The 23,332-nt window shown below is 42.9% G+C and overlaps 1 protein-coding gene and 1 long non-coding RNA gene across 5 annotated transcripts in view; one reads left to right on the forward strand and one right to left on the reverse strand.

The window, feature by feature from the left end:
• The window catches only part of LOC116431628 (uncharacterized), a 209,440-nt gene that overhangs the window by 22,606 nt on the left and 163,502 nt on the right, over window positions 1–23,332 (forward strand). The gene's annotated exons all lie outside the window — the stretch shown is intronic.
• LOC116431623 (fibroblast growth factor receptor homolog 1) overlaps window positions 1–23,332 on the reverse strand; it is a 78,306-nt gene that overhangs the window by 17,600 nt on the left and 37,374 nt on the right. For all 3 annotated transcript variants that reach the window (XM_076373161.1, XM_031987341.2, XM_031987340.2), the window contains one exon: window positions 4,748–4,888. In XM_076373161.1, coding sequence (XP_076229276.1) covers window positions 4,748–4,832 — 85 coding nt within the window. In that variant the 5' untranslated portion in view covers window positions 4,833–4,888. The remainder of the gene's footprint in view (window positions 1–4,747; window positions 4,889–23,332) is intronic.

Genomic DNA, 23,332 nt, shown 5'->3' on the forward strand with positions numbered 1-23,332 from the left:
GCTGCTATCTTAATGAGCGCACGGAGGAAGCTCCGGCTCGGCCGGCCGTGCAGCCACCGATGCCAGACAATCGTAATTAAGCGTCAAGCGCGCGGGGTCAAGTGTCTCCGGACCCTTTCGCGTATTACTGGAAGCGAGAGGATCGCGGGACGCGAATTCCCTTCGGGATTGCTTCTTCGGGCTCGCCCGATATTATCGGATTTCGACTGGGAAAGCCTGGGAAGTGAGGACACCGCGTGGACTTTGGATTTATTCAGAGTAAATTGGGAGGCTTCGGTGCTTGAATAAAGATGTACTTTCAATAATTAGAGAACAAATGGCTTTTTTGGTATTGTAATTGAGTCAGTGAGCTGAGGTGCAAGTTTTAAATCAAGACCTTTGCTTAGATATCTGGATAAGAGACTTAACGGATGAAAATTAGGATTGGAAGATAGCTAAGTTTGCTGGAACGTTTAGATTCTAGACAGAAGCTTTACGTATAATGTCCGTTAGATACTTATAGCTTTTAAGTAAAATTGTAAAACAAATGAAAGATTGATAACGGAATCATTCAGTTGACGATTGTAAAGCTAGGGACTGCAGAATCGACCGTGCAGAACTCGCTTTCCGGCAAACAGCGATTCAGCGGCAACCGCCACAGAAATGCCACTGTCTCGACGTTGTATAATAAATATTTATATACATGTATATTATATATATATATATATATATATATATATCTATATATCTATATACATATACCGTATGTGTATATTATTATGATTGAGCTCAATTGTCCAATTGCCCGGTCATTGAATGCCATATGTACAGCCGGGCTCGCCCGTTATTAGCGAACCGCCGATGATATTCTCAACCGGGTCGACCGCGTTTCCACGGGCCCCGGGGCCGTGTGCCCGTGATCACACGGTGAAATGAGAGCCTCTGCCAATCTTTTGTCTATTAAATGTATTCAACAGGGTAATAGCGGCTGATATTACCAATTGGACAATGAAAGAGATGGCAGCGGAGCGCGATTTCCAACCCCCGCCTCCCCAACGGTCCCCTACTCCTTCCACGCTCGCAGACACACTAAAAGATTTCGTTAGGAGGCGATGATCTTGCGGCTCATGAACCGGCATTGTCCGCGTTTCTCTCGATTCTGAATATCAAACCGGTTTCTAACTGAAATTAAACTTACACTCAAGCATCTAAACGATAAACTGAGATTAATAAGAGAAATTGACTCGGGATGATCTCGAAGGAATTTGAAGCTTTATCTTTGGGAATTGTAGTTAAATCAGCTCTTTGAATTTCGATTAAATTATCGAAGTGTTATACGATAATAAAAAACGTTCTATTCGATTAATATTCTGCTAGAATCTCCAAAGAGTCAAGCCTCTAGGCGTACACTTATAAAGGAAGCTCGAAGAATATTTCGAGCATTTCCTAGAGGAACGACGACTGGTACTATGTATTTCCCCCAATTCTTGATAATGGTCCCTTTGAGCGTTCTGCAGGTCCTATAGAAAACGTGGACAATAGGCGAAAAGGAGCGCGTGCAACGGCCGGTGATTTATTGCCTTTTAGGGAGTGTAAAATGGCGGCGAGTCCCAGGGCAGGTAGCTTCGCACAATGGCACCGGGTTCCCGTGCGTACTCGCTGCTTCACCTACATAAACGCCGGCCGGCCGGCCGCGCACGTGTGCAATTGCCGGAAATTCCGAAAGGAGCGTTTCCAGGCTTCCAGCTAAATACCGTTTAGAGAAAGCGTTTTAAATACTGTGCACCGACGAATCTGTGCACCAGATGTTCTCCGCCGCCGGTTCAACTAACGAAATTCGACTTCGACCGTTTTCTTTCCCAGAAAAACGGTATTTCCATTGTGCGACTTAATGGCGGACCCTAATAGAAAATGGTAATGGCTGGTGGACGGTGGGCGGCGGAAGTTTTACCGATGTTTGATGGGCTCTATTCAGTTCGTCGGTAATAGCGATTGTATAGGCCGGTTTTCCATTCGATTTTAATAGGATTTTGAATATTTTTGTGGTTTGCGTGAAAGATTATTTGTTTGTAGACGAAATCGATGTGTTGAAGGATTTATCTTTCTTATGGAAATTCGGTTTTTATGTTATATTTTATGATTTATATTAGGAAATATAAATTATTCTAATTGTATCTTACAATTTGTGATGCCAAGATAATTTTGAAATCAGTTTCGAGCCAGTTTTTACTGGAATAGTTCTTATCTCGTTTAAGAAATGGAAAAGTCCCCCAAATCCTCGTGATACTAATTCGGAATCAGTATTTCGAGTATAATTAAAATTTGAGTCACTAGCAATCAAAGCATTCGCGGAAGCTTATTGATTGCGAGTCATTCTGCTTGTTATTAATCAGATGCAGGTGATAACAGCGTCGAAAATGTTTACAAGCGAGATTCATCTGTCGATTGATGATCGTTTCTTATTAACGTCGGACACTCGTGATGAATTGTTCGAATTTGAAGAAAAGTCGCTTAATCTTTCATGATCTCTGAAAAATCGCTGATACGCGGATACAAACATCTTATATCAAATTTCAGCGAAATGAATCATTCGTACATCCGTTCGAGGAACGATATTCGCGATTCAATCATCTGTCTGGATCGTTTCGTCGTTTCCAAAGATCAACCCCCGAATCTGTACACGAAATTCTCATCGGGCCGGCCCGGAAGGACTCTTTTATTTCTGTCTGGCTTCTGTCCTTTGTACACGCTTTTAAAAATACTCGATTCTGCCGGGCGAACCGCGCGTCTACCGATTAGAGGCGTGTCGGACATTTGCGAGCTTCGAAGAATCCTCTTGTTGCGTGTTCTATTTTCCAAAACGTTCGCTGATCGAATTTCTATTCTCAAAAGCTGACAAGAATTCGAATTTTTCCCTACACGATTCTTCGAAGCTCTCGTTAATACATAATTAATCAATGAACCCTTCTTTCCTGCTAACAATCATTACGAGATTTCTATACAAATTCCAATTTACATTGAAACATCGATAAACAGAGATATCAAGTAGCAATTTCTTATTTTATCGAGTCCTCCATCTAATCAAATATAAAATAATAAATTCCTCAAACTTGTTTACCTTTCCCTTATTTGGGAGAGCTCGCCTCTTCCCTTTAAACGCGAGATTTTATAAGTACAGCGTGGTTCTAACTGAAAAATTCTCTTCCGACTCGTTCATTGAAATGGTCGCCGCGTTTAGAGACCAAAATGGCGATCGCTGGGTCACAAGAACACGAACGCGGCTCGATTAGATTGTAACGGCGTCGTCGAGAGAAATTACGTGACTGGAAAAGGGCCAAGATTCGCGGTAAAGGTGGTGATGGGGCCCGGTTTTATGGGGGCCCGATCGTGGATTTCTCGAAATTCCAGCGCGTAGCGCGAAACGCGTTCCCCGTTGTCTTTTCACACGCGTTCCAACGATCGGAAAGCCCGACGACAGAGAAACGAGCCGAGGAAACGATCCCGCCGAAAGAAACGCCACGAGACATTTTTCGACTCGCTTCGCTTCTTTCGTGGTTTTTAAAAGAACTCGGTGTCCGAGGGAGTTCGTTGACTCAGCGGTTGTATCGGAGAGATACATCTTTTATTTCGATGGAAAGTATTTTTAAGACATCTCAGAAATGTCCAACTTGCTACAATTTCCCCTGTATTTTCTTAGATACTGTGAATTTCACGTTTCTTCCTTCTTTTATAATATTTCATTGAAGTCATACGATAGACTACATAGTAATAGATAGCTTTTTTGAAAAGTAATTCAAGAAACCTCGAAACATAGTTGCAAAGGAATTTTAATCTAAATTAAAGAAATCGGCATTCCTATAATAAATCTCTCTCAGAGAACACCGAATAACAGAGTTTTCCTTCAAGAATATAAAATAATTCCTCCCCATCTTTCATCCGTTCCCTTTCATCTCCGAAAAGGGAAGTTATAAATTATTCCGGGTGATTGATCTTGAAATGAATATTTTATTCTATGCAAATCGTATTTTTGGATATTATACACCGGAAACAGATACTGTAGGATACACTACTTCCTTACGATCGGAACGTCTCTCGTTCTCCTTTTTAACCCTTTCCGCCACCCTCCGGGATATTTTTTTTCCACGTTCCATCCATTCCGCGCTCGTAACTTTCTCTTTCGCGCGATCGCCTGCAAAAATATCGCGGAGCTTTCTTTTACGATTCTATGCACCGAACCACGTGTCTCGTCGCGACATCCCCCTTTCGCTTTCTTCCTGCCTCTCCTCCACCCTTCCCCATGTTCGCTTCATTTTTCTCCTTTTCCTTCCTCGTCTTTCGTTTCACCCTTTTCTATCTTCTCTCTCCGTCTGTTCACTTACCCTTGTCTCTCTCTGTCTTCCTTCTACTACCTTATCACTTACTATTCTATATTTTTCTATTTCGATCATTTCCACTTAGCTACATCCTTCACATTCACATCGACGAAAACGATACAAAAGAATTCCGTGATTTGTTCGTCTCGTTACTTATCTTTGTATCTACTTATTTATTATCTTCTTCCTCGTTTTCCTTTTTCTGTTAATTTACCACTGCATACTATTTCCACGTCCAAAAGGAAGCAGTCGCTGTGACTTTTTTACTTGAACTATATTTTTAAGAGCCTCCGGGTGCTCTATTTTTAATTTCCTTTGCTCGCTTTAATTACGTTGGTCGCGCTCGCATTAATTACGAGTGCAAACGATCGCGGCGTAAAAACGTGATCGCCTACCTAGTCGAACCAGTTGTCCCTGAGTGGCCCCATCGATCTCCAGGATCAGGAGCATCCCTATGATGAGACACTTTGCGATCGCCATCCCGACTTCTTCCACGACAGGTACCGGGTAGCTAGTGGCGCGGCATTTGTGACTCTCTGGAAACAGAAGGAGCGATTCGTTTAACTCGTGTACGCCGAGGAGATGGGATATCTCCGCCGCTACCGGAAAAAGGAACGTGTTTGTTGAAAGACAGGGTTGAAGGGATAAATAATGTCTCCACCTTGTGGAAATTGTGTTTTAACTAGGATACTTGATCCTTCACTTCCTCCGACGGTTTTTATCATTTAAACATCTATGCTTCTTCGCCTTATTCTTCTGGAATGTTAAACTAACGTATACGAAAGTTGTAAATAAATATTTTAGAAAATAGTACGATTGTGCTGATAATAGGTATTTTAGTAATTTCGTTCATTCTGACGATAGTTGTTTCCAAACATTCACCATTCAAATTACAACCCACAATTCTCCTATATTCATATCAATTCAGAAATATTCCTTCTGACTTAACCAACCAAACTACAATTTCCTAAAGCAAACACAATCCTCCTCAACCCCCTAGGAAATACACAGAAGGAATGAAAAATATTCTCTCGTTAACTCGTCGAAGTCCATTTCTCCCAGATTGCAGAAATTCTGCAATAAACATTCTCTCGAACAATCGTGCTTCAAAAATGAAGAGTCTAGTAACATGTTCCTATTCGATAGGTGAGCGTACAGCTCAAGGGGATGCACGAAGCACACGGTGTACCGTTACGACGCCGTGTATTTACAAGTGATCTATGGGGGTCGAGTGCATCGCAAGGATGCACCGGACGTGTTCTGGTGCGACGAAATCGGGCCTGGTTTTCGAGAGACGCGGCGACCATGTGTTCCTCTCCTGAGGGACACGGTCTACTATTCTTTACGGGGACACACGGCGCGGCTCGATAGTACACCATAAAGTATTCTGTCAGCCGTGGGCTGGCTCGTTCGGCGACCGATTTATGACAATTCGCGACGATGGGCGAAAGAGGAACGCCCGCGATTCCGATGTTGCTTTATAGGACCCCTTATAAACTGGTCCCATTGGTTACTTTTAAACGCCTCTGTTTACGAAGATCCTGGCTGGCCGTGGATCCATAAATCCTCGATGGAATTAATATTACTTTCGAACAGGTAGCTTCGTTAAAAAAATTCCTGCTCATTACAAAGTATTTTTCGAACTTAGAGGTTTCTTTCTCATAATGACTTCATTCGTAGTACTTAGGCAATTTTTTAATCGAATTGAGAATTTTGTCATTTGGAGAATTGAAAAATAATTTTAGTCTAGAATTTCGTGAAACTTCAGTTTCAATGTTTACATTTTAGATTCATTATTAACGTTTCCAAGTTTCTCGGATGCTTTGGAACCCCTCGAACATAGAATCTTCATTTTAATGTATATTAAGCAACTCGAAACATAAACGAATATACTTAATTATTTTTAACTCCCGGAACAATTATAATAGGCCGTGTTCTTATAATCATTTCCGATATTATTCATTCTTCGTAACCGCCTCGCTGAAAGCGTGTTAACTAGCTCGTTCAGGAGTAAGTCGCGGTTCAGCTCATTAGCAGAAATCGAAATAAAAGGTCTCGGTGCTCGTTAGGTAGCGTAAAAACAATTGCAAACAGCTCGCCGGGGAACTTATCTGCATTATCAGTAATGCTCAGAGCCGAACCGGTCCACTTTATCTCGATCCCACCTGATTGAAAATTATTGTGCACTTCAAATATGAAGATCGCGTCCGGGCTAATACAGTTCTCGACACGAGGCCGTAAAGATCGAATTAACGAGGCCCGGAAGCGTGCGTTACCGCCGTTTCCCACTGGAACGAGGCACCGAATGAAATACCATCGGCGACTATTCGCGTTTCTGTCCCATAAATCCCGTGGAACGCATCGTCTCGAAAACGTTGAATGGAATTCAACGTTCTTACGGGACCGTGAAACTTCTATGTCCTATTGTTTCTTCGGCTTTACGCCGCGGAGACTTTTGATTGCGATATACGAGTGCTCCGGTCCTTTTACTCGCTGAATTTACATCGAATAAACTGTTCAAACATCTTTCTTTGTTTTCAGTTTATTTCCCTCGGTAACATATCTAATTCTCGCTTGGTTACACTCCATCTGTTCCTTCGTTTCTCGCTTGTTTCTTTTTAATTGCGAATATAATTCCGGAGAATTCGATACTTCGTTTCTCATTTATTTGCTCGAAAATACAGAGACATTCCAAGCAAAGAAACATAACATTGCACGACAGTAACTATGAACAAAATTCAAAAGGCGAATAATCGATAATATCCCATCAAACCCTAGAGAATCACCGTGAACATCACCTTAAAATAAATTCAAATAACAATACTGTCTCCCAAATTCCACCGAAACCGAGAAATGGTAACTCACAAAAATCCAGGCGCCACACAATCGAACCCTCCGCCATAAAAGCCATCAGGGACCCAATAGAAAATCCCCGAACACAGTTTCGATCTTCCGGAAAACCGATTTCACGCGCATTTCCCAGGGTTCGCGATTAGCCGCGCTATCGGCGGCCTCCAATTAACGGAAGACAATGAAGCTAATGCTATTTCCTTGTAAACGATACCGCTGGCGCGCGCCATATTGGTCCCAGAAACGAGGAAACGCAGGGGAGTACCCGCGCTTCCACCCTCCTCGGCCGTAAAACGCGGCGAGCGACGTTTTAAGGGTGATTTACACGCTTTCGACCGGAGAAAGCCCCTTTCCGTGGATCGTGGGGCCGTTTTCATCGCGTTGGTCCCTTATTGTTCGATATCTCGGAGGATCTGCCCGGCACCCGTACACCCGTGCCTCGGACAAATTGAATGAAATCGCTGGAACCTGTTCTACCCCTCGACCACCCGTAATTATGGTGACGTAGGTCGGGAGAATTTGGTGGCGTTCCAGGCTGTAATTTGAAGGTCGACGCGCACCGCCGACAAAGTGACGGTCCCCGGTGTTTTATTAACCCGCGCGAGGAAATTAATTACCCGGATGGCTCGTCGGTTACCGATACCACTTTTAAATCATCCTGTTGGTAAATAACGTTTTGCCGTGGAAATTGTGTTGCGAGTTGATTGCTCGGCCATCATTCTTCCCTTTGGGGAGGTTTGTTTGGCCGGCGTGCGTTAAGTCGCCGATAATTGTACCGTGTCCCGGGGTAAGTTGTGGGCAGTGTTCTCGGAGGAACGGAGAATATTTGGAGAGTAATTTAACGAAGTTACATTGGATTTTTATTAATGACGTTGCATGTGAATGTGCATTTTTGTGGGCTGGTAGGAAGAGTTGTTACCGTAGGTACAATTGGAAATTGATTGTTATATGTCGACATAGTTTTCTATCTTTCGTTGCAATTTGCGATGGTAGCAATTTTTTGATCACGTTCTATATAGAAATGGCAAGCTCATCATGTTATGTAACAGCAATCTGATCGCGTTGCGTAACATGAAAGCACTTCGTTCATTAGCAATTTCTAATCGTATTACAAAACCGAAACAGCAACCTTTTCAACACAACTATGCAAGCAAAGCAACTTTCTTAATTCTGTTACCCTACGGAAGTAGCAATCTTTAATTCCATTGTATACTGACAATAGAAATTTTTTCTATTATAATTAACTATCAATCTTTGATTGCATTACATAGTGCCAACGGCAACATCTTGATCTTGTTCCATACAAAATCACCAATATTTCCTGCCACAGCATAATGAAAGCAGCAACATTCCTCAGGATATTGCCTTACAGAACTAACAATCTTTAATTCCGTACAGACTGACAATTTCGATGCTCGTTTTGAACGTATCGCTCGTCGTGCATGTTTCCCGAGCTCGGAAACAAGAGAAAAAAGGGCGAAAAGAAGAAAACGTCGATATCCAGCCGCGTTTCTGGCCGGCGGCCAGGCCCGAAAACGCGTCCGTCCGAAACAGGGAACGGCCTCGGACGTGCCAAATTGAAACACGGCCCTGAATGCACGTCGCCGCGGCCGTTCACGCACGTGCTGCGCAAGAAGGCGAGCCGCGGCGGCATAATACGCGGCGCGGGATGGGCGTCGTCGTAAATTTTTATAGACCAGGGGCGTGTCGATCGATCGTACATCATTCCCCGCTGGTCCGAGCGGCGTTGTAAAATAAGTTGTTACACATTCACCGCGAAATTGTTTCGAAGAGAGCAACAGGCGCGCACGTACGCACGCACGCGCGCGCGCGCGCGCTCGCGCCGTTTATTTTCTGACGAGGGAAATTACGCGGCTCAACCTTGTGTCCGAAGAGTACGCGCACACAGTGTATGTAGCGAAAGAAATTAATTAGCCAGCCGGCTGCGTATCCCCGCCGAACAAAAAGACAGTTTCGATTTATGAACGACGCATAAATAATGCGTTATTAATGTAACGAACGTGCTACGCACCGCGGAACGAGTTTCTGTTTTGCCCCGGCGAGCGGAATCGATCGGTTAACCGGTTCAAATTTTCCTACGGTACGTCTAAATAGACGTAAAGTCGATTAGCCGGCGATCGGGGCGGTTTAATTGAATTATGGACTCCGTTTCCGTCGTTGTTTCCGTTCGCGAAGTTGCCCGCAACGGGAGTTTCGGAGTTTAACGGTCGATCGAATTCATCGTTGAATTGAATATCGGTAATTGGAGGATGGAAGTTTGAAATTTCGGCTGCGAGGAAGAGATATAGATGTCGGAACATCATCTGTTTCACTGTGTTGGGATGTTACAAGCTCTCATCATAAATTCATCCGACTACAAATGATGGTGTCGGGCCGCATCAAATCCGAGATTTATTTTTTCGACGCGTCGTTTCGACCCTTTTCAAAAATCCCTCGCCGAGGAATGATCTTTGTTTTTCTTGAGACGCCTTAACGACCCGGAGACTTAAGAAAACACACGGTAATTCGAGGGAGGGGAGAATTATGGATATCCGCAGGCAACGATTAATATTCCCTCCAAGGGATGGAAAATTCTCAGGGAATTTCTCAGGGTGGGTCACCTGTTCATGGGGAGTCTCTGCGAAGCAGGGGGAGAAGCTTGTAGTCCGCGTCTGGTTTCCCTCGTTTCCCTTTTTTTCCGCCGAGGAAATTCTTGTGAAGCTACCCCTGGGGTTTAGGGATGCCGAGGAATGGAAAAGGAGTCGAGTTTCAGGATTCGCGGGTCTTCGGTGTTCCCATGGAGGAAATATGGCCTCCAGATTGCCTAATTTTCGTTTCGAAGCTTCTACTACTTGTTGCACGTAGATTCATTTTTCTTTTCGATTTTTCACTTGCAACCCCTGAGATTTCTACAGATTTAATTCCAATAAATAATAGACTGACAGAATTAATTAGATATAATGAAACACACTTCGAAATTTCTTCAAAAACTATCACAACATTCTATAGTATCTTTCTTATTGTCTAATTATATATTAATAATGATATCTACTATGATATTTAATTATATTCATCGTATTATCAATATTTTAATTTCTAGTTAAAATTATTATCAGCTTCCAGCTTCTTCGTAGTAGAAATAGCGAACGAATCGACGCAAGGCAAAGCGAAACCTAAGACACAAAGTCACCGATCATCCCTTAGAGGAATGTAAATTTGGTTAGTGGCAGGATATCTTCGGCGGACCACCCGAGGGGTTCACTTAGCATAAGTTTGCTGGATGGGCAGGTCCTCTCGGCGAGATTTGTCGAAGGAAATCGGCTGATTTACGCGCGGGGCCGCATCAAAGCGGCCGTCCGCGGCTTTCGAGAATTTATTCCACCCTTTGCGCGACAATTAATGACGTCGCCCGTACATCAGGCCGTCGGTTCGACGGCTGCGGACAAATTGAAGGGATGCCGGCCATCTGTTAACATCGAGGAATCCGTTGGCTACCTTTCAACCGCCTGAAAATCCGTTTCTTCCCCCTCTATAATCACGAGAATATTTCTTATCCTCAAAGTTTTCGTAGATGTCCATTCAAATTCGAGCTTTTAAATTTACGGAATCGTCATTTTATCTATAAGCCTGAAGCCAGTTTATAAAATGTAAAATTAACGGTTTATTTCTGACAATTTTACATCCTCTCTTTCGCTAGTTTCGAGCAGCATTCCGGTACGTTCGCTCTTCTATGAATCCGCTGCTAATTTAAAGCTAGACCAATCTAATAAATACGTTACGGACGTCGTCACGGGTATCCGAACCGTATCGCATTAATCCAGGGTCGCGTGGGTGTCGAATTAACTCTCGAAAACTAGCTTACCATTAACATCCCATCGGGTATTCCAAAACAACGGGATAATAGATCGTCGATCGATAGGAGGAATTATAATAAAGACACCGGTCCCGTGATTCCCCGATTGAACAGGTGAAAGGGCGAGGCGCTGCCATGGGCCTTAGATCAACCGCTACGAACCGTGAATAGGTCTTTAATCTTATCAGATAGACGAGGGGAAGCACAGCGTGCGTGGCGCGGCGCAACAGGATCGAATACATTATCCTATTTAGAGGCAGGTCGAACGCTCGGAGAATTTAACGCTCGATAAACCGTGAACGCATAAATAGGAAGCCGAAAATATTCCATTTCCGTGACGCTACGTAATCGAATGACTCGCCTGCCTATTGAGATACTGAATTTTTCTCGAATTTACATCCAGCCGTTATACGTTCCGTGACTAAGCTTTCTCGTTCGATTCGACCACGAAAGTTTCTACAGGAAATTCGACGGACTCGGATTAGCGATAAGGTGTCGCAACAATAATCCGGGGAGCCAGTTTTTCGTGTTTCAAACGCACGTGGAAGCGATCGGCAATGAGACGTACCGAATAAGTGTGGAGTGAAAGAAGAAATTTAAACGCTAGACAGTGAAATTTGAAAACCGTATCCACTGCTGTAATCTCATTACCAGCCCTCTCCCTGCGTACAGTTCATCTTTCTAATCCACCTTAACCAACCTATTCATCCCTAGAGACTCCCCTCAAATGCTCTCCGAAAATTCAAGCCGCTGATCAAACTCTCAATAAAGATTAACATGATTAATGCGTCCAAGTCTCAGGTGTTCCCCTGGAAATCCGCTCCCCGAGTCAGGAGGTGTAAAGTCGTAAAGAATGGGTCCGATTTCGTGGACAAAAGGGAGCCTGTCCTCTTCCATCCGACCGAATTTATGAACCAATCCCCGGCGAAGGGTGGAACGGGAAAGACTGGCTCGTTTTGGTCGCGTTTTCGGTATTCGAGCCTCTAATCGAAGCCGTTCCGTTCGACGGAGGGACGGAGACGGAAGGCCCTCTCGTCCACCCACCGCGTCGGCGTCCGATCAAAGGGGAAACCGTGGCCAGGGGAATGGAAACGCGAGGGATGGAGCGCACGGTCTGCTTTTCTGGAAGGCTGCGCTCCTGTGAACCGTGCCCCAGCTCATAAATCGTTCGCCATAAACCGTGGAACGGGGTGAGCCGTAAACCGGAAGCACGTGCTCTCCCTCCTCGTTCCCTTCTGTGTGTCACTATTTCACGCCAACGCGCATAGGAGGCCGGGGAATCCTTTCTTGCGACCTTGTGGGTGTCTTTCTTGTGGGATTCTCTTGACGATATTGTTTAGATAAAGGGAATTGTTGTACCCATATGTCTACGGTCGTATGTTGTTTGCGTTAGGATCGAGGAAGCCATTGGTCACTGAAACGCGGAGCTTTGGAATGATCACGTTAGGGTAGGCTTTGGCTTCATTGATAGGGTCTTTGAACTAGTTTCTCTCCCAGTTTTCGTTCAATTTTTGTGAAGAATATCGTTGATCGCATTTGTGAATTATGGATGGTACAAAATGACTTCGGTTAGCGTCTAAGACTTCTTCAATTTCATCTGTTAGAGATTTGCAATAAATTACGTTATTGTTCGTCCTTCCTCTATTGTGATGAGTGTTAGATGTCGACGTTTCAATGGTTAACGGAATAAGTCATTAAAAGGATTAGCTGTACAGTTACATCGACGACGCGTAAAATCGGGTCAAAGTGCTTAGGACAAGACTGATTCGAAAGGTAAAATTTATTCTTCGCTGGTTGACAATTCCATTCAGTGTTCCCGGCTCCCCCGACTGTTTTGTATGCTTTTTGCACGCGCAACTTGAGCGACTCGCTCTTGAACACCTTTAGAGAGCAGGTTTTCAGAGCTGACACCTCGACTGCTGAGAGGTTTCCTTCCGGGAGGTGAAAAAATCGTGTCGGACGTGGACAGTCTGGTTTTGTCCGACAATTCTACACAATCAAACGATGATTCAGTGGCCGCTGGAGATAATCGTTGAATATTTTAGCCTGATGTTGACTCTAATGGCAACCTTTTGCTTCTAAGTTATTTCGCCGCCGCGAGAACGATTTCTCTTACGTCACAATGAGACGTTCGCGAGTAATTTATAAGCTATGAGGCTAGTATAGCTTCAGCGTCTGTGTTTCTTATAACTAGTTACGTTCTCTTTCAACGAAAACCAGAATATTTTTAATGGAACACTATAGACCTCAATGAAATAACTTATTTCCTCAAGTCAGAATGAATGCCTACAATTCCTTATCGTTAGCTGAATTATTAATAGAATTTCTGTGAAACGTTCAGTTCTCATTTCAACTAGTGCATTCTCCAAAGATCAAAAGAGAGAGATACATTTGTTCAGTCCCATATTTACATTATAATATTTTATAATATTTCAAACACACGTTTCCAATCTCCAGATCTCTAGTATTTACGAACCCTAAAACCAAAATCATCAAGAGTTTAATATTTCGTTAAATATTCAGGCAATATCCTCAACGTTTTACGCTTTAACGGCCGCATTTTCATATCGCCGAATCACAGGACCGTCTCGCTCGAGAAAATCATCCCGAAAACAGGTTGTTGCCGCAGGGTAGTGTTATCCGAAATATCCGGAAGGGTGTCGATTCTTCGGCTAAGCCGCTTACAGGGGATATCCGTTCCAACCCCCTGAGACTACACGCAGCAAGTTGCGGTGTGTCTGCGGGGCGTGGGTGGTCCGAGCGCGTCCCCTTTCCCCGCCGAAACAGAAAAAATAAATAACTGATCCATTTGACTTCAAGCTTCGCTACAAAAGCTACTATTCCCCTCGTTCGCCTCGCTGCGTCAACAAGAATCTTTATTATTCTCTTCATCCCCCTCTCGTATGACCCTCCTTCACCCAAAACTCAAATCTTCGTGCGCGTTCCTTTGATTCTGGGGAACAAATTTCCTTCCTCGCTTCTTTATTACTTGTTTTAACAATTTTTCCGAATTTCACGATCAACTCAGATTTTACGATAATCGGTAACATCCAATACTCCAATTCAACTACTACACTTCACAATTTTCCGCTTTACAGGTGATTTAACTTAAATATTTATGGTTCAAGTGTACAGTATTTATTTCGCAGGTTACAGAGGGAAGATCCTCGCGAATATTTTCTATTTAAAGGGTGTAAGTGAGTTTTATACGGGAAAGAGGAGAGAACGAGGGAAGAAAAGATACGAAAGTGGATGGCTTAAAAGCGAAACCGTGATTCAGGAGGAGTCGAGACAGATTTCTCCGCGTCTCCTATCGCGCGGTCCGCACGGAATCCGTCGTTAATTTCGTTGTATAAAAGCGCCGGTATCGCGAACGTTACCGAGCTTCTGATCTCCGGCCGCGTGTTTATGGGCCGAACCACTATTTCCTTCTACCCCTTCTACTCTTTCCTTTTTTTTACGAGGCTCCACTTAAAAGCATCGTCCGAAATGCACGGGAACTGAAACGCGATTTACGCTGTTCCGGAATCTATGGATCTCTTTGTTCTTGAAAATAAAAACGAAATAAAACGTGCTTTCTACGGGGATAAACAGCTTAGAGTGAAAAGCTTTTTGTACGTCCAAACTGTGCTTTACCCTGAGATAAGGGGAACACGCGCGTGATTCACGGGGTAGACGTCTAAAGATTCGAAAGATTTATTCTTTTCATTTGCTTCAGAACAGAGAATTCAAAGATTGGAGCTGTTCTATTCCGAAATTCCGTTTTATAGTTTCTCTACGATCTGAAAACCAAAACTCTAAAGTTTCAGAAACTATTACATATTCTCTCATTCTTTTATCCCTTCTGTGCTGAAAAACTAATAATCAAGAAGCATTTTCATTTAGAAACGCAAGAAAACGATGTATTTCCTCCATTACTTAATTCAAGAAGAAAAATTCAAGTTCAGAAGCTTCTCAAGCTCTCCAGAGGCTTGCTATATTTATCTTCTAACGGAAACCTCTCAGTTTTTCCTTTCTCTCTTCTTTTGCTCACTTCAAACCGAAGAATGCTGAGATCAAGAAGCTTTTTCGTTTCGAAATCCTTCACGGCTCACTTTTCGTTAGTCGATCCGAGAATAGGGAGAGTCCGGAGACTCCGTGGAGGCTCGAACGCGACGACAGCCGCGTTCGGTTGGCCGAGTGCACGGCAAATAGGCGAATGGCCCATTGTAAACAGGGATGGAGCAGCCGCAGGTTTTATTGTCGGTCGCGCGGCTAGGCTGCGCGAAAGTTCGCGCGAAACGATTGTCAAGGTGTCGCGAGCGAAACGAGTCGCGACGGTTCGTCATTGCCGGATCGTGACTGCCTTTTGTGACGAGGAAAAAAGGCATGGCCGACGTTCAAAGGCTAATTGGTTCCTTTTAACAGTCTCGCGCTAACTGGTCGAGCAACTGTTAACGCTATTGCTTCCTGAATTGTTGGCCGCATCGGGAACTAATTCGCTGATGCTTTGTCACATAAACTGGTTAGCTGGTGGAGATTTCGAGCATCCCGTGATCTCTTAACCCCTTGCACTCGAGAGGTGACTCTCAGTCACCACTTGATTTGATTTGCAATGTCATAAAGTCTTATATGTAATATTAAGCTTTGTATGATGCATCAATATGTGGAATATTGAAATAAAATAACTATCCTTCTTAATTTGTATATGTTTTCTGGTTAATTAATTTCAAAGAATATCGTCAGTATCTCATCGCAGAATATTGAATATGTCTAGTGAAAAACTTTCGAGTGCAAAGGGCTAAACTACCATTGAAAATTCCTTTCCACTCAACAATATTTTTGATTACAAGTGTTCATTATCTTCGGATTAAATCTTGTTATTCTTTTCAACGTAAGTCAAGATTTTGCATAAATTAAGGTAGAACCGTGAACAAAATTTGATTTGAACCCTTAGCACTCCAGGTTGTTTTGTAATCTATCAGCAACTGCAACTAGTTTTTATAGTATTCCTAGCGAAAATTAGAAATGTTGTAACATTTCTTCGATCTTTTATCTTCCTTGTTAGTATTAAATTTGGACGTGTGGAAAATCGAATAATTTTAGAGTAGTTTCTTTAAGGTTCATTGAAATATTTAATATCATAACTGGTGCAATATTGGAGCCTAGAGTTCAAAGGGTTAAAATTGTATAATTTCTTATGTTGAGTTGAATGACAGATTTAAAGTAGAGAATTGAAAGCATCGAAATGGGAAAGGTTAATCGGTATATTCGGTACGAAATATTTAATCTATTCGAAGTCTCGAGACCTCGCAATGATCGATTGCCCAACATCTGAACGTTCGTCGCGATAATTCCAAAGTCTCGCGACTATTTAAACGCTCCGAAATATAAAAACCTCCTCAACGCTTAATAATTAGAATGTCTATATTACATTCGTTTCGTATGCTCCCTTTTGCCCACTTACACGTTGCTCCGTGGAATCCAATACTCATTAAAGCAATTTAATGGATCAACTTCCAGTTTAAACGCGGTTCATTACAGAACCAGTTAAAAACTTCTGCAGCAATTCTAGAGGATGATCAAAGGTGTTCGTTTCCTCGCGTGCAACAATCGCCGGCGCCCCGGCTCCATCCCCTCCTCTTCCCCCCTCCTCGCTCGTAATTCATTACACCATTTTCGGCCCGCTTATATTACACGGGACGGGGCGCGCCTTGTTCGGGGGCCCCTAATTTAATGCCGGTATTTAGTCTACGAGCACGCGCCAGGAAAGAAACTCTTTTGACCTTATCCCGTGGGCCGAAATTTAAACTCGATCGTTGAAACGACCCCCCTAATCGATGCCCCGGAATATATATCATGTGTAACTTTGTTGTACCTTAACCGAGAGCTTGTATACCTTATGGAAATTACTGCAGTTCATTATGGAAACTCGATTACGATAATGGAAATAAAATTCGAATTAATGTATCGTTGATAGCAGACGCTGGGAATTTTTAATTCATAGTAGCCAGGGATATTAATGGGAAATATCAATGATGATTAATACAATTACTGTTCCAGTGAATTTTAATAAAAGATCTGTTTTTCGTAAGAAATCTTATCCAAGAAATTATCAAACGAATACAGATCAATATGTATTTCGAAAACATTCTGAATCTACACTTCAGATTTATTTAGTTTAATTTGATCAATGATCAATTCGACCAGCTCCACAGCTCCACCGTTACCTATAAGACAGTTCTAAAGATCGGAATTCCGAAAGAAATCACAAAACGAAGGGTTAATATCGAAAAACCGAGTAGTAGTTCCTCGATTCGACAAAAAAATACTCCACTACCAGTTTTCCTATTGCAATGAAGTTGAAGGGATCGCAGAAGAACTTCCCCAGGGTCCGATAGAGTAAGCGGTTAGCTTCCTTTAACATGGATCCTCTAGCAGCCGGCGTTCGAGGAACGGGTTCGCCTTGATGTTGCCTTTCGATCGGTGCATCAAATCGTTCTTACGTAAGAGTCAAAGGCGGCGGCGACGATCGCAAAAGGCTTTAAAATAAGCCGGTTCGGTTTCGAGGCCCAACGGATTCGCCATTTTCGTCGAGACTCCGTTCGCGCCATCTTCGGCGGCCGTTTTCTCGCGATCGTCGCGCGACGATAGAAAATCCCGTGATGCGCATAGCGATACGTTTTGGGAACGTGCTGAGCCTCGCGAGGACGGACGGGAGGAGAGACACGTACCTGGAATATTTATATATTGCGGACGGAATGTCTACTCGCTCGATCGTTGCGCGCGAGAGAGAATACAATCGATCGACCGTCGGCCTGATCGGTTTTCTCGGGAATGAAAATAGCTTCAACGGAAGATAGTGGAGATGTCGGAGATAAGTCGAGTGTCGAGGAGGTTGCCTGGGAATTGTTGCTTGGGAATTGTTGCTCGATTCTGCGGAATTATTTATTTTTCATGGCGCTTCGTTCTCGGTGTAGTCGTGGTTTGTTTGTTCGTTGGACTTGGGAATAGCGTTGGTAGAAATTCGATGACGGGAACGGTAAAAATTTGATAGTTGTGGCTTTTGATAGATAGTAAAGATTGCTGAGAGGAGGTTGCTTGGGAATTGTTGCTCGATTCTTCGGAATTATTCATTTTTCATGGCACTTCGTTCTTGGTGTAGTCGTGGTTTGTTTGTTCGTTGGACTTGAGAATAGCGTTGGTAGAAATTTGATGACGGGAATGGTAAAAATTTGATAGTTGTGGCTTTTGATCGTGAAGATTGCTGAAGAGGTTGCTTGGGAATTGTTGCTTGATTCTTTGGTTTTATTCATTTTTCATGAATCGTGACATTCAACGTGTTAAGTCGTTAACCTTTCAAGAGGTGACTCTCACTCGCCATTTAATTTGATAGAACAAAACTACAAAGTGTTGTATGTAATATTAAGTTTTGTATAACGCGTCGATATACAAAATATTCATATAAAACAACTTTCTTCCTTAATTTACGTATGTTTTCTCATTAGCTCCATTCAAATAATATCATCTATGTCTCATTGGAAAGTATCGAATCTTTTCAGTGAAACGCTTCCAAGTGTTAAAGGGTCAAAGTTTCGATAGTTGCACTCATAAAGTTAATGAAATTGTCAATTATTGTACATCAAAGAGTTTTTCAGTGCAAAAGGATTAAAGTTTCAATACTTGTACTCATAAAGTTCCTATAAAAGAGTTTCAAAAAGTCAATTCAACTGCTCGGTAGTTGTCAATTTGTCAATGAAATTGTCAATTATAGTACATCAAAAATCTTTCCAGTGCAAAGGGTTAAAGTTTGAATACTTGTACTCATAAAATTCCTATACAAGAGTTTCAAAAAGTCAATTCAACTGATCGGTAGTTGTCGACTTGTCGATGAAATTGTCAATTATTGTACATCAAAGAGCTTTCCAGTGTAAAAGGGTTAATCCATCGGTGAATTGGTCGCGCAGCCCGAATGAATATTCCGCTATCACGCGGCGCGCAACTTCCCTGTTCGAACCGATCCCTTCGCTCTCCTTCGGAACCCGACGCACGTTCCATCGGGCTTTTGTTATTCACGCGCGAGTCCCAGGCGGCGAGCGTGCGCGTCCCTTTTTAGCCGCGCGCACGGCGCTCTCTCCTCTCACGTATACCGTGGGCCAGGAGGTGCGCATTAAAGCGGGGAGGACGTTGCCGCGGCTCTTCTCGTCGCCTTGGAGACGCTTAGATATTTAGATCGTGATCCTCGATACGTTTTAGTGTCTTCGGACGGTTTCGTTGAAGCGGCGGAGGAGCGAAGCGTTGAATTTCTTATTCAACTACGAGGGCTGCCGCGGACTCTCTATATTTCGGATAAATAATTGTATTCCGATAAAATAACGTAGGAAATTAAAGGAGATTAACACTAGATTTACGGAACGAGTCAGTTTAACTCGTATTGAATTTTATGAGCATTATTTGGTAAATGAGTCGATTTTTATTAGTTAATTTCTAAGATCGAAATGAACGGATAACAATTTTTCTAGGAACAATAGAACAAACTGTATAGTGTCAGTAAATCTAGTGTCAATGAATATACACGTAAAGAAATGATTCTGTAAAGATGAACAGAGATTGAATTTTAAATGAATTTTATCAATTTGTAACGAATGAATGTATATTTTTTACCAAAGTTTTTGTGTCAATAGGCTACATAGTATTTGTCTTCTCTTTGGCAGTAGTGACACGTATTGTGGTAACGATTTTCTGGTAATTTACTGGGATTCTATAGAGCAGAGTGGATCAAAAGAATCTATAGAGGTTTCAACTTTGAAAGGCTCGGTTTATAGGAGTGAACCGTTGAATTCTAATTCGACTGATCGTAATTCTAATTTGGACTCTCGTCGAACCTGTCAAGATGAGTTTTATAGCTTTGAAACGGAATTTTTCAATTTCGAAGTTGAAATATTCAATGGTGAATTTAACGTGGACACTTTATGGTGCTTACAACGAATACACACTTCGTTGCAAGCGTAATCGTATCTAAATTTTTCATTTAGACAAGTGTGCCACCGTACGTGGTTAACGCGTCAAGTTTTAAGGCGAGGCGGCGAGTTTATTTTAAAAAACGGTACTACATAAGGACGGCTTGACAAATTTATTTGTTCAGTGACTGGACTCGAAACTAAAGGAAAAATTATTACGTATCAGTGTGCGATATTCCTCTTATCGTATCCATGATTCCTCTATCAACGTTTGCATAAGGTTAGTTGGAGACTCCAATGTCACGTGGCAGCGGCTATCAATGTGCAACTCGCGTGTTAATTTAATGTCAACATCGTGGCAAATAATCGTAATCAACTGACCAAATAAAAGGAAACTCGAGTCTTCGTTACTGCGTTTTTTATTAAAGAGATGTACGATCAATGAATTTTAATCGATTCATTTAAAAAGTCGCGTTCGCGTATCACCGACCACCCTGTACAGCCCGACTATTTACACCCGATAGCTCCGTACGAGAATCGGACCAAATGGTTTTTTATCAAATCTTCTACCTTCGGTTTGCTTAAGCAACGTTTATCGTCCGAGTTATCGCAGGTACGGTTACCCACGGTTGCAGGTACGCTCGCGTACTAGCTATCGCCGCGTCCGATAATGTTATCGGCCTAGCGCAAGAACGTTGGCGTGGCCCTTGCAGGGTGCACTTCTCTCTGAGGGTTCAAGTTCAAGTGGAAACTTTGTAGGAAACTGCTATTTTCAATGAGAAAATCAAGGGAACCAGTCTTTCTAATTGGAAGGTTGTATAATTCTTTATTGATCCTCGAGTTTGAAATTATTCTGGATACTCCAATTATTCCTTGGAAATTCTAGCGATCCCACGATTCTTTTCTAACAAATTATTAACGTTTCTTTATCTTAAAATCTCTAAAATCATATAACGCTAGAACTATCGCACAGTCAAACTTTTTGAAATTATTCTATGGAAACTCCAATTATTCTATGGAAATTCCAGCGATGTAAGATCCCACGATTCTTTTCTAACAAATTATTAACGTTTCTCTATCTCAAAATCTGTAAAATCATATATTAACGCTAGAACTACCGAACAGTCAAACTTTGAAATTATTCCATGGAAACTCCAACAACGCAACTATTCACATTTCTATTGATTTATAATTCAGTTCGCCTATTGCTGAATCAATTTCTGTGTAACTTCTCCGAGAATTATCTGTTTCTAATAATTATGAAAGAAGCAACCAGGAATGAGTCACTTTGACGTCTCTGATAGTTCCAGTGTTAAAATCACGAAGTAGATATCTTTATCGAGCGCCGTGAAAGAAGTCGTAGGGCGAAGGGTGAAAAAACCAAACACACTCCACGCGAACGTGTACCCAGAAACAGTAACTTCTGCCTCGGCCGCGTGTTCGCCGGCAGAATTCTCTTCCTCGTAGTTTTTGCCGGGCGAAAACTTCATTTTTACGGGCAACCGGCGCCTCGGCAGCCCTCGTTCATGGAACCAGGCTTCCACCCGGTGACCCAGAGACCCGGCTTCCTTCGTCGTCCCACGGAACATCTGCTCGACGCGGGACACACCGCTAGCAAACGTTCCTTTTTTCCTCTCTCTCTCCTCGTATTTTCGAATTCAATATCGCCTCCCCGCCGACGGAAGGAACAGAGACCGCCTTATGCCTCGCGGGAAAAAATAAGGATCGCTTCGTTACGCGACGAAAATTTATACTTCTCGGGCTCATTAGCGACAAGGGCGTAATATGGGACACAGAAGCGGCCGAACTTTTTGCCCCGCGAACGGCCGAGCCGATGCTGCTCGCGAGGAATTCATTAATCCGGACCAGACTCCGTTTCTTCTGCCGCGTTTTATTCCCTTTTTGCTATCGGATATTAATTGCCAACGCGAAAAAAAACCGTGTACATCGGGGAACTTATTCCGAGGAGTCGCTTGACCATCGTGGAACACGTTAATTGACGATAATGCTCGTGGCTAAGGGATCAAGGGAGTAGCGAGTAAAAATGAAGTTTCACGAAGCGAAGGAGATCTCCGAGAAATTTGAGTGGCAGGTTACCATTTTTCATAGGTAAACATTGCTGTTGACATTTACCCTATTCCTCGACTTTCATCCGCGCAACTTTCTTCTAGTGCTAACCAAACAAGGAACTCAATCCATTAGAATTGCATCCGTTGGATTCTATATATAGAGCTACAACGAATGGTGGCAAAAAGAGAACGAACGAGGATGACATTTGTGCAGTTGCTCGGAGATACCGCGAACGTCGAGGTTTTAATGATAATTAAAAAACCGATGGTCTCCCTGTTTTCTTTCCAGTCCAATTTTCCGATGAAATGGAAACTGTCCGATTCCAATCTCCGCGAGAGCGACGCCTGCAGATTAACCATCTCCGCGCGTACTCGGCCCGCATTCCGCGCGTGCTTTCGAATTAAGCCGAACAATAATTTTCCCGAATGAACCGGTGCGGGGATTCGAGTCGTGCCGAACCTCCGCCGCCGCCGCCGCCGCCGCCGCGTCTCTGATGAAAATCGAGCCGATACGTTCACGCTAAAACGGGCGCCATAAATGCATAAAGTCTGCAGTCTAATAATAATATCAATAACAGTATCTTCGTTCCGCCGTGGTATCTCGCAAGAGCGAGGGCCGGGTGTCGTAAAATAAAATGGAAACAAGAACAATAAAGTGAAAACAAGATACACGATCGATAGAAGCCCGAGAGAAAGGAACGGGACGGAGGGAAAAAGCGAAGGAGAAAAGAAGAATGAAGGGGAAGAAAAAAGGGGAAAAATGAGTGTGGGTATGTAGGAAACCAGTTCGTTCCTGATTCGGATTTCCGATCGATTTATATTTAATTGGTTGCCGGTCGATTCCTTGCCAACGATATATTCCGGTTGGGTCGCGCTCGGGTCGGGGGATGCGTGTTTTATTGACCCGTGAAATGGTAACTTCATGTTGTCGATTGTACCAGTTGAATTTCCGATGATAAAGCGGAGAAGTTATTAGTTTTTATACCAAGAGATTCGCATAAAGTTATTACGGGGTAGTAAAAGTGTTCATAAGATAAAGTGAAGGTAGAGTAAAAGTAATGGCGGAGTAATAAAGTAGATAAAACCCTGTGATTTCCTATTTTTTAATCGCCGGGGAACAGACGCGATCGAAGTAACTTGGGTACGGTGAAATAAGGAATATCTATAAACGATCGACTCTACCATTCGAATTCTTTAAATTAGAATTTCATGCGGCGGAGTGGTAAAATAGTTGATTGCTTCTTTAAGATATCTTATCGAACTTTGTTC

The sequence above is a fragment of the Nomia melanderi genome, chromosome 13 (assembly GCF_051020985.1).
Source record: "Nomia melanderi isolate GNS246 chromosome 13, iyNomMela1, whole genome shotgun sequence".
NCBI classification, from domain to species: domain Eukaryota; kingdom Metazoa; phylum Arthropoda; class Insecta; order Hymenoptera; family Halictidae; genus Nomia; species Nomia melanderi.